The following is a 12160-nucleotide window of genomic DNA, read 5'->3' as shown; positions in this document are numbered from 1 at the left end:
GCCTGGACATGTACTGGCTTAAGCAGGGGGACACGTCTGGCTGTCACTGCAGGATTTGAGTCCCTGGCGGCGTAGTGTGTTACTGATGGTAGGCTTTGTTACTTTGGTCCCAGCTCTCTGCAGGTCATTCACTAGATCCCCCCATGTGGTTCTGGGATTTTTGCTCACCGTTCTTGTGATCATTTTGACCCCACGGGGTGAGATCTTGCGTGGAGCCCCAGATCGAGGGAGATTATCAGTGGTCTTGTATGTCTTCCATTTCCTAATAATTGCTCCCACAGTTGATTTCTTCAAACCAAGCTGCTTACCTATTGCAGATTCAGTCTTCCCAGCCTGGTGCAGGTCTACAATTTTGTTTCTGGTGTCCTTTGACAGCTCTTTGGTCTTGGCCATAGTGGAGTTTGGAGTGTGACTCTTTGAGGTTTTGGACAGGTGTCTTTTATACTGATAACAAGTTCAAACAGGTGCCATTAATACAGGTAACGAGTGGAGGACAGAGGAGCCTCTTAAAGAAGAAGTTACAGGTCTGTGAGAGCCAGAAATCTTGATTGTTTGTAGGTGACCAAATATTTATTTTCCACCATAATGTGCAAATAAATTCATTAAAAATCCTACAATGTGATTTTCTGGATTTTTTTTCTCTCAATTTGTCTGTCATAGTTGACGTGTACCTATGATGCAAATTACAGGCCTCTCTCATCTTTTTAATTGGGAGAACCTGCACAATTGATGGCTGACTAAATACTTTTTTTTCCCCACTCTACCATTAGACCCAACACACAAAGCTACAGGGGTCTGTTTCAGACTAACCTGAGGAGAGTTCCACAGTATATGTACAAATTAACCGATTGTGTTTCGTAAACCTAAAGATCAAGGAGGAGAAGGAGATAGCATCATCTTGTTCTAGTAGTCACCATTGTTGTGTGCATTATACTGAGGACCAGTGACTTATTTGTTGCTGCCTAGATCAGGTGGTCAGTGGCACGGTGAAGGTATAAACCTCTAGGAGAGAACAGTTAGTGGTGGAGAAAGACAGGACAGTTAGTGGTGGAGAAAGACAGGACAGTTAGTGGTGGAGAAAGACAGGACAGTTAGTGGTGGAGAAAGACAGGACAGTTAGTGGTGGAGAAAGACAGGACAGTTAGTGGTGGAGAAAGACAGGACAGTTAGTGGTGGAGAAAGACAGGACAGTTAGTGGTGGAGAAAGACAGGACAGTTAATGGTGGAGAAAGACAGGACAGTTAGTGGTGGAGAAAGACAGGACAGTTAGTGGTAGAGAAAGACAGGACAGTTAGTGGTGGAGAAAGACAGGACAGTTAGTGGTGGGGAAAGACAGGACAGTCAGTGGTGGAGAAAGACAGGACAGTTAGTGGTGGAGAAAGACAGGACTGTTAGTGGTGGAGAAAGACAGGACAGTTAGTGGTGGAGAAAGACAGGACAGTTAGTGGTGGAGAAAGACAGGACAGTTAGTGGTGGAGAAAGACGATGCAGGAACTCCGCCTCAACAGAAAAGGTAATTCCATGAGCCGGCTTAGGCGAGATGGAAATCACTGTACTGACACAAATGGCCCACTCGTGGAATTATGGGTAACTGCTTACGTGGAGTGTGTCTGAAAGTGGGCGTTGCGAAATTAGTGGGAGGATCAATATAATGGAAACCTAACAGCTAATTGGGCAGATTTGTTGCCATTCAAGAACGTTTTGCGTTGCTGTTCGCTTCTTCCTTGTAGCGTTTTAGCTGAGACTAACCCCAACCCTTTTCCTAACCTTAACCTAATTATGCTAATCTACCACTTTCATTCTCCTAAATTGGCAGGTTAGTTATCCTAACCTGACACATTAATTCTGCCAACCTGCCACGTTAATTATCCGAACATGACACGTTAATTCCCCTAACCTACCACTTTAATTATGCTAAATTGGCAGGTTAGTTCTTCTAACCTATCACATTAGTTCTCCTAACCTATCACGTTAGTTCTCCTAACCTATCACATTAGTTCTCCTAACCTATCACGTTAGTTCTCCTAACCTATCACGTTACTTCTCCTAACCTACCACGTTAGCTCTCCTAACCTATCACGTTAGTTCTCCTAACCTATCACGTTAGTTCTCCTAACCTATCACGTTAGTTCTCCTAACCTATCACGTTAGTTCTCCTAACCTATCACGTTAGTTCTCCTAACCTATCACGTTACTTCTCCTAACCTACCACGTTAGTTCTCCTAACCTATCACGTTAGTTCTCCTAACCTATCACGTTAGTTCTCCTAACCTATCACGTTAGTTCTCCTAACCTATCACGTTAGTTCTCCTAACCTATCACGTTAGTTCTCCTAACCTATCACGTTACTTCTCCTAACCTACCACGTTAGTTCTCCTAACCTATCACGTTAGTTCTCCTAACCTATCACGTTAGTTCTCCTAACCTATCACGTTAGTTGAGGAGGTGCCTAAGGTTGTCGGAGGATCACACCTAGTGGGTCGCTCCGGAAATGCGACCCCCTCCTGTAACAGTTAGTCTGTGTCTTTTGTATTTTGGTTCTAATGGTAGACAAAGGAACAGTCATATCCTCTTCCTAAATAATACTCATATAATGGAATGTTCATTGCATTTTCTTAACTGTAAAATATGTGGTGATGTTAGTTCACCACATCTACATGTATACGTTGACTAGTCAGGGGGCCAAGTGAAATGAACAGGTTGATTTGATTGTACATTTGTTTTGACAAATTGAGGTCATTGCAAATATTGAGACAGAAACTACCGTATTCAGGATACATATTTTTATTTCACCAAATAAAGTAACAAATTGTGTCCCTAATGGATCTTGTTTGGGCTTCATTCGACAATACTGATAATAACAACAGGGTAGAAAAAAGTGATTATAGCCAAATCTGACCTCCACATCATGGCTCAGGACCTCCTTTTTCAGCTTGTAAATATTGACAATTCATAATGTAGTAATAATTGAAAACAATAACGTTATAATAATTAGACTACATTAATAGTATCAAAAGCATCAATAATGGTCAGTGACATTAAGCAACCAATTGTTATATTAATTTGCTTTAAAGAACCATATGCTTAAAACACAAATTCAAACCTTAGCCTTGCCCTTGTCTGAAAATGTGCATGCATCATTTGTAGGGTATCCATGAACGAAATATGAATTGCTTTTTTTAAAATTACTATTCATAAATCGTTTATAATTATTTATCAACCATGATGAGAATGTTCTACTAATGGAAATGCTATATGTCATTCGTTGTTTCTTTCAAACAGCTTTATTTAGACAGCTTTATTTAGGTTTCATAACATTTATAACATTTTACATGACATTTTAGTCATTTAGCAGACGCTCTTATCCCGAGCGACTTACAGTTAGTGAGTGCATACATTTTTCATACTGGCCCCCCGTGGGAAACGAACCCACAACCCTGGCGTTGCAAGCACCGTGCTCTACCAACTGAGCTACAGGCTATAGAAGTAATATTGAACAACAGTAGCCTTAAAATACCCTCCCCAACTTGAATAGCTTTTGCTCATTCCTTAATGTGGCAGTCAATGTAATCTATAGCACCTCATCATTACATCTCTGTTGGCTGTCAACGTTCTGCTCATGACGCTTAGAAACACAATACCGAACAACAAGTATCAGTACTATGACCGCCGCTGCAATGAAAATCCACACCCAAAGAAATATCCCCGTTGTTGCTGATGATACATTACTTGTGAAGTTAAAACCTGGCGTTAAGAAGTCACTGTAGACAGGGGTTGTTAAGGGAACCATTTCATGTCCATCTGTTTTGACACATTTAACCACATTTTGAAGGGAAAATCCAGCTCTGCATGAGCAAACAAAACTTCCAAACATGTTATCACAAAGTTGATCACAATATCCATTCTCGCATTCGTCAATATCTTGGCAAGAATCATCACTCTTTAGGAAGCCACCAGGACAATTACATTGTGTCCCAGCGCTGTTTCTGTCGCATATTACTGGGCAGTTGGCCGAAGAACAGTGCATTTTACACATATTGGGGTTTTCGCTCCTTGGAATATATCTTTCAAAACAAGAGCATTTGTAGCCCCCTGGCACATCCGTGCATGTATGTTCGCAAGGAGCCCCAGCGCATCCTTCATTACTATAGATGACATCTCCTTGATGAGAAAACTCTTGAGCCTCCATATGCGGTGTTTGGCACGTGCTTTTATGAACATTCTGACACAAAAATCCATCCACTTTTTCCTGGCAAGGTCGTTCTGTCCACATTCGATCGGTAGAAACGGACACACACCGTGGAGCGCAGACATTTACGTTGTCTTTCCAGTTGCTGAAATCTGCGATTTGAAATCCAGTTGTCCACTGGTATCCTCTCAATTTCGATTCGATGTTGCTGCATTGGTCATCTGGTAGGCGCAATCCGATCCAGAAGTATCCGGTTACCCGTACAAGCAAATCTCCAATTATTTCGGCTGATGCTGCAGATCGAACCGTCATTAATTCTCCTTTCATCTTTTGACACATTTGTTCCGATGTCTGGAAATCGACAGCACCGAGGGTTACAGCGTGGCAAATGTCCCCCTTGCACACGCAGGTAGAGGAGTCAATGCTTTCCCCTCCTACCTTTAGCATTAACATAATTATAATAATTACGGTTATCAAACCAACAAAAGGATTCGTTCTCCTTGCCATGATCACGAATAAATTAGACTATAACTTTAACTGACTTATCTTGACAGTGAAAATCACAGGAGGATTCGTGGGGAACACAATCCGTTCAGAATGTTGAGGAAACCATGAAAGGAAAAAACCCTCGGGACATAAAAGATTTGAGGAAGGAAGGAAATGGAAACTGCGATATTTTGTTCTAGAGTTATGCGGTCTTAGCCTGTCACCTTTATGGCATAGATATCCGATTATACATGTGACTTTAGTTTTAAAATATTAACTGTTTCCCACAACCACAAGTGAAAGTTTAACCACCTGCATTTTGGAATGAATAAACCCTGCATGGACAGTATTTACTACAAAAGTCATATGTTCTAATATTTCACTTTTTAAAGTGATCATTTATTGTCAATAAGCAGATTTCAATTGACTTCCCTTCCTCAAATATTGAAGGCAGAATCATGCATGGGTAAGTTGCACGCACCTTTGGCATACAAGGCGTTTTCGTTTATTTGTATTCATATTTCAATTTGAATATTCAATTCTAATCATTCCTCGATACGCCTTAATTCATTGCAATTCGTCAGTGTAATATAATAATATTATAAAAAATATAACATTGATTTTTTGCCTTTAAGTGTAAGTGTGTGTGTGTGTGTGTGTGTGTGTGTGTGTGTGTGTGTGTGTGTGTGTGTGTGTGTGTGTGTGTGTGTGTGTGTGTGTGTGTGTGTGTGTGTGTGTGTGTGTGTGTGTGTGCGCGCCTATACAATACGTATTTGTGAGTCATTGGCATGCTGTCAGAAATGTCTGGATATCAGTGAAAGGAAAAAGACAAGAAAAAGAGGGACAGACATAGTAGTATTGCGCCCCTGGAGCAAATTCAAATTTGAAGTATTCAAGTAAATTAGGCTTATAAAATTGCAGATGTAATCAATAAGATGTAGTCTGTGAACTTGAAGCAACTCTTACGCTAAAAAAATAATAAAAAAATGCTGGGTTGTTTGGATGACCCATTTGCTGGGTTGCAGGCATTGGGTGACTTAGTTGGGTTGTTTTCTTGAAAAAGAGCAAGGTTGGGTTGTCGATGCTGGGTTTTTGATGTTGGGTTATTGAGATATGACCCATTGAATGGGTTAATTCTCCCGCCAAATCCAGAAGATCAAAGTGATCCGGCAAGCTCATAAATATTTTTTTTAATTTTTTTATTTCACCTTTATTTAACCAGGTAAGCCAGTTGAGAACAGGTTCTCATTTACAACTGCGACCTGGCATAAATAAGGACTGTTACTGCTGTAGCATTTCTACCAATGCACCTGGCGCTGAGTGGAATTAGCTACTTTTCGAAGGGGGATTTTGAGAAAGTAGTAGCTCATTTACTGCATTTCTATACAATAAAAAAAATAAAAAAAATAAAAGCCTATTTGGAGAACAGCAAAAACAAACAAAATGTAATCCAGCCATTATCCAGCCAATGGTTACTGTAACTTCATTCACCTCAGTTGATCCACAAACACATAGCCTATTATATACAATTACCCGCTACACATTACAGGGATTAAAAACTACAATTTAAAAACGACATAAAGATCTGTTAGCAGAAACAGTATCTTATTAAGAAAAGGTTAACAATTACGTTTGCTTTACAGAACTTTGTTTGTTGTTGCAGTTTTACAGCTAATTTCCTGCAATTCTACACATTTTGCCATGGGGTGGGGAGACATTGTTGCAGGTTTAAAAGCTAATTTCCTGCAATTCTACACATTTTGCCATGAGTGACAGTGACTAACAAAATCAATGGGGCACATGCCCTGCATGCTTTCGGTAATTCAGCTATGATTACTACAAATTTAGATAGCTGGCTTGTCTAACTAGACTAAATTACCAATCTAAAAAATGCTAACTGACATGGGTTAATTGAGTGACTGTCAGTGAATGACATAGGCTATAACAAGAGGAAAACTGCTGATGCACAACCAAGTTTAGAAATTGCACCTTGTGTATTCTATTATTCTAACTCAACAGTAAGTTGAGACCCCGACTGAGGTCTATAAACCACGCCCAAAGTGACTGGACTAACTTCCTGCACACAACAATAGACTGTATAGGAGTATAGCAAAAAATTATAAAGAATGATTACCCAGCAATAAAGTAAGAAATAACCCACTGCTGGGTCAAAAATACATGAATAACAATAACTCAGGAAAGGAGTAAAAAGCAACCCGGCATTTTTTTTTGAGTGTATGACGATGAAATAACATTATTAAACCATTATGAATAAATCATATAGAAAATTGGATTTGTGCTTTGTTGAAGTACAGGCAATGATCTCAGACATGCTGTAAAAAAAAAAAAAAAAAAAAAGGTTATTCAGATTCTTCAATATGAACACGTTTTATTTATATATTCGTAGGTAATGCAATGTCAGAATACTATTTTTGATTTGTTATCATTTAACATTTAAAGAGTTCACGCAATTTCAAGCTGTGCTTTCAAGTGACCCATCACATTCTTCTAACCGAGTCTCTATACCGGAAGCCACCCAACAATAACTGTCAGCAGTGGTCATTTTCTTCCTCCTCTTTTCTTTTCTTTTTTGAATGACTACTTCGAAATATGACAATACCAGAGGTTACTGCAATGACAAGAACTAGTGGAACAACAGAACCAATAACGCAAATAAACAGCCAAGAGCTAAAAAAAATGTCATTGTGCGTTGGCCCACTCATTCCAATGGTTTTGAGGGACGGCCTTTCCTGCGTAATATCATGCGTAATGTCGTGCCTAATAGTGTCTTGAGGTGGTCCGTCGGTGAACTGAGGCTCGTTTTGTAATTCAACCGTAGAGATGGTTACAGTGTCAATGGTCTTGTCGTGTTGGTCGGTGTCTCTATGATCACGTGACGTCTCCGCAGTGGAGACAACAGTCACATCTCGAATGCAGGTCATTCCATTAGGCTGTAACCGGAAGTTCCGATGGCAAGAACACCTGAAACTACCAATGGTGTTAGTGCACCTATCTTCGCATCGATGAATGAGGCATTCGTCTATGTCTATACATGTATGGCCGTCCTCAGACACAGTGAACCCGGCGATGCAATGGCAGGAGAAGGATCCTTGAGAGTTAAGACATCTTTGGGGACATCTAGATTCAGTGCACTCGTCTACATCGTGGCATTTGCCCTCGACCATTGTGTAGCCTTCCTTGCACCTACATGTGTAACTACCTTGGGTATTGATGCAATGATGACCATCGCAGGCATTAATTTGGCATTCATCAACATCAATACAACCAAATTGGTCTTTATCCAATTGGAAGCCGTTTGGGCATACGCACGAGAAGCCCGTTGGTCCTGTTACGCATTGGTACTGGCATGGAGAACTGTGACAATATTCCTTTAGGCCACATGATACTCTGTCCTGTCCTAACACATAACCGTCCTTGCATCCACAATGGACACCACCGGCGTCACTATCAACACACAAATGATCACATCCGCCGTTTTTATAGCCACAGCTCTGTTTATCAGAGCCGCAAAACGGACCGGGGATAGTCCAACCATAGACACCATCCATTAATTTACAAATTGAAAAGTGATCATTGCCATTGCATCTTATGTCAGCATATGTTCCAAATGGGAATGCAGTCATGTTATTATCCCCATTTAATGGATTTGCTGAGAATGGGAGCATGTAATTCACTTGCTCTCCTTCTGCCAACAACAAAGGTTTACACATTCCCTTGAAATAGAATTTGCACAAGTAAAAAGCCTTGTCTTTGCAAGATCCATCCGTCCATTTTAATTCATTGCGACTGGATAAAGAATAATGTACCAACACGCAACGCTCCTCTGTGCAGGTGATGCGAGGTTCCTTCTCCCAGTTGGAATATTGGGAATATTCACTCCCAGATACCCACTTAAAACCGTTTAGACTCATGCCCCTTATAATGCAGTCCCCTTTATGCAATTTCAGTCCTATCCAAAATTTGAAGTCCACATTGCAATGGCTTTCGTCGATCTGTGAAAGGGTTGATTGAAGTTCTGCTAGCTCGCTCTTGTCTTTAGTTGTTACCAAGTAACCTCCGTCATCTTCACATTTCACTCGAGCGTCTTCGAAGCTGACCTCCTCCGTGTGAATAGTGAAACAGGCTTTGGATGTACACACAGTTGGCTCTCCGCCGGTGTCTGCTCCAGTTGCTCCCCAGATAGAGAATTGCAGTAACAGTAACAACGGCATCATTCCCACATAATCCAATAAACCAACAGCAATCATTTATTTAATATATTATAGGCTACATTTAGGCCTTGATCGCAAACGGATGACAAATTAGGTTTCCTATTCCCTGCCAAAATACAAGTGGTGCGAATTTGAACTGTACATTCAAGCTCCTGCATCCGGGTTTGTATATAAACCTAAAACGGAAAAAACAATTTTGCAGCAGATTTTTGTCTCCTGCAGAAGCAAGTTCCGTTGTGGAAACCAAAAACAATAGCAGCATCCTCATTGTTTTGACTTGTTTTCCTGATGGCTCCGTGCTTAGTAAACATGACATACTGCTTGTTTAGCCTACACCAATTTTAGCCTATGATGAATTTCAAACGCAAAAACATAGCATTTAATTATTTCACAATGTATTAAATCAATTCACATATGAAAGTAACAATTTGTTTGTAATAATTTTTCATAGCCTATCATATTTATTTCATTCATTTCGATAGCTGTTGATTTGATTATTTATTTAGTTATGTTGAACAACTTATTAGGCTACATTTCAGTTTACAGAAATAAGCCTTCATTAAAAATGTCAAGTGGACAGAAAAAACGGCTTCCCAAATAGAAATAATTCAAGAATTTGGTCCCAATTTGTTGCAGAGAACAAGGCCTTTTCCTGACAACCTTCTTAACTCATTAAAAAGCTCTGCTGAAATGAGAGACCGGAAAAATCACAATACTTAACTAGATGGTAACTTTACAAGTAAAGTGAGTGGGGCTTGCTAAAGCTCTTTTAAAAGTTATTTTTTTGTGGTAGTGGAAGTTAAAAAAGTTTTATGGTAACACTTTACTTGACACCCAGCATCATAATACATTATGACATGGTCATAACCATGCCATAATATATCATAACAGCTGCCATAACTTGTCATAACCTGTCATAATATGGCCATATTACTGTTATGACCCTTATATTTACACCTGTTGTGACATATATTGCGTTATTTTATGGCTGGTTATGACACCTACCTCCAGTAAGTGTGTCAAAACCCACATTTATTCAAATGTGTTTTTTCCCTGCCAAGAAGTTTCCTTTCATCTGAAAGTTTGTTTCTTAAGTCCTTTGTTGTTGTTGTAATTAATTATTTACAGTCATGTTTTTTTTTTCTTCTCCATCATATTTTAAGTGACCTGCAGAAAATACACTTAACATACTGTTGACGAGTAGGCCATGGTGTAATGGAACGTTTTGCCTTGTGTGGTAGGTTTTGTGGGCTTTGACACTCTTATGTAGGTGTCATAACCAGCCATAAAATAACCCAATATATGTCACAACAGGTCTAAATATATGTGTCTTCATGACAGTGTTATGACCATTTTATGATAGGTTATGACAAGTTATGTCAGCTGTTATGACATATTATGACATGGTTATGACTTTGTCATGAGGTGTTATGACACTGGGTGTCAAGTAAATTGTTACCAGTTTTACTTTAATTATATTATTTGAATAGTGAAATCATTTCAAATGCCCATCCCTAGTCAGAAGTGGTCAATAGTTTTTAGTCAGTAGTTGTGGTCAGTAGTAGTGGTCAGTAGTTGTGGTCAGTAGTTGTGGTCAGTAGTTGTGTAGTTGTGGTCAGTAGTTGTGGTCAGTAGTTGTGTGGTCAGTAGTTGTGGGGTTGTGGTCAGCAGTTGTGTGGTTGTGGTCAGTAGGTATGTGGTTTTGGTAAGTAGACACAGTGAGGGAAAAAAGTATTTGATCCCCTGCTGATTTTGTACGTTTGCCCACTGACAAAGAAATGATCAGTCTATAATTTTAATGGTAGGTTTAATTGAACAGTGAGAGACAGAATTACAACAAAAAAATCGAGAAAAACACATGTAAAAAATGTTATAAATTGATTTGCATTTCAATGAGGGAAATAAGTATTTGACCCCCTCTCAATTAGAAAGATTTCTGTCTCCCAGGTGTCTTATATACAGGTAACGAGCTGAGATTAGGAGCACACTCTTAAAGGGAGTGCTCCTAATCTCATCTTGTTACCTGTATAAAAGACACCTGTCCACAGAAGCAATCAATCAATCAGATTCCAAACTCTCCACCATGGCCAAGACCAAAGAGCTCTCCAAGGATGTCAGGGACAAGATTATAGACCTACACAAGGCTAGAATGGGCTGCAAGACCATCGCCAAGCAGCTTGGTAAGAAGGTGACAACAGTTGGTGCAATTATTCGCAAATGGAAGAAACACTAAAGAACTGTCAATCTCCCTCGGCCTGGGGCTCCATGCAAGATCTCACCTCATGGAGTTGCAATGATCATGAGAACGGTGAGGAATCTGCCCAGAACTACACGGGAGGATCTTGTCAATGATCTCAAGCCAGCTGGGACCATAGTCACCAAGAAAACAATTGGTAACACACTACGCCGTGAAGGACTGAAATCCTGCAGCGCCCGCAAGGTCCCCCTGCTCAAGAAAGCACATATACAGGCCCATCTGAAGTTTGCCAATGAACATCTGAATGATTCAGAGGAGAACTGGGTGAAAGTGTTGTGGTCAGATGAGACCAAAATCGAGCTCTTTGGCATCAACTCAACTCGCCATGTTTGGAAGAGGAGGAACGCTGCCTATGACCCCGCTGCCTATCCCCACCGTCAAACATGGAGGTGGAAACATTATGCTTTGGGGGTGTTTTTCTGCCAAGGGGACAGGACAACTTCACCGCATCAAAGGTACGATGGACGGGGCCATGTACCGTCAAATCTTGGGTAAGAGCCTCCTTCCCTCAGCCAGGGCATTGAAAATGGGTCGTGGATGGGTATTCCAGCATGACAATTATCCAAAACACACGGCCCAGTCAACAAAGGAGTGGCTCAAGAAGAAGCACATTAAGGTCCTGGAGTGGCCTAGCCAGTCTCCAGACCTTAATCCCATAGAACATCTGTGGAGGGAGCTGAATGTTCGAGTTGCCAAACGTCAGCCTCAAAACCTTAATGACTTGGAGAAGATCTGCAAAGAGGAGTGGGACAAAATCCCTCCTGAGATGTGTGCAAACCTGGTGGCCAACTACAAGAAACGTCTGACCTCTGTGATTGCCAACAAGGGTTTTGCCACCAAGTACTAAGTCATGTTTTGCAGAGGGGTCAAATACTTATTTCCCTCATTAAAATGCAAATCAATTTATAACATTTTTGACATGCGTTTTTCTGGATTTTGCTGTTGTTATTCTGTCTCTCACTGTTCAAATAAACCTACCATTAAAATTATAGACTA

The 12160-nt window shown here is 40.3% G+C and overlaps 2 protein-coding genes across 2 annotated transcripts; both read right to left on the bottom strand.

Moving 5' to 3' along the window:
- Window positions 1-3404: 3404 nt before the first annotated feature.
- LOC121562751 (thrombomodulin) lies at window positions 3405-5060 on the bottom strand. Its single transcript, XM_045218659.1, has one exon. The coding sequence runs from the start codon at window positions 4694-4696 to the stop codon at window positions 3572-3574; it is 1125 nt and encodes a 374-aa protein (XP_045074594.1). The 5' UTR covers window positions 4697-5060; the 3' UTR covers window positions 3405-3571.
- Window positions 5061-7134: 2074 nt separating this feature from the next.
- On the bottom strand, window positions 7135-9019 carry LOC121544243 (complement component C1q receptor-like). Its single transcript, XM_041854158.1, has one exon. The coding sequence runs from the start codon at window positions 8941-8943 to the stop codon at window positions 7225-7227; it is 1719 nt and encodes a 572-aa protein (XP_041710092.1). The 5' UTR covers window positions 8944-9019; the 3' UTR covers window positions 7135-7224.
- Between the last annotated feature and the right edge of the window lie 3141 nt (window positions 9020-12160).

This window comes from Coregonus clupeaformis, unplaced genomic scaffold, assembly GCF_020615455.1.
Source record: "Coregonus clupeaformis isolate EN_2021a unplaced genomic scaffold, ASM2061545v1 scaf1710, whole genome shotgun sequence".
Classification (NCBI taxonomy): domain Eukaryota; kingdom Metazoa; phylum Chordata; class Actinopteri; order Salmoniformes; family Salmonidae; genus Coregonus; species Coregonus clupeaformis.
This window is presented reverse-complemented; position numbering and strand designations above follow the sequence as displayed.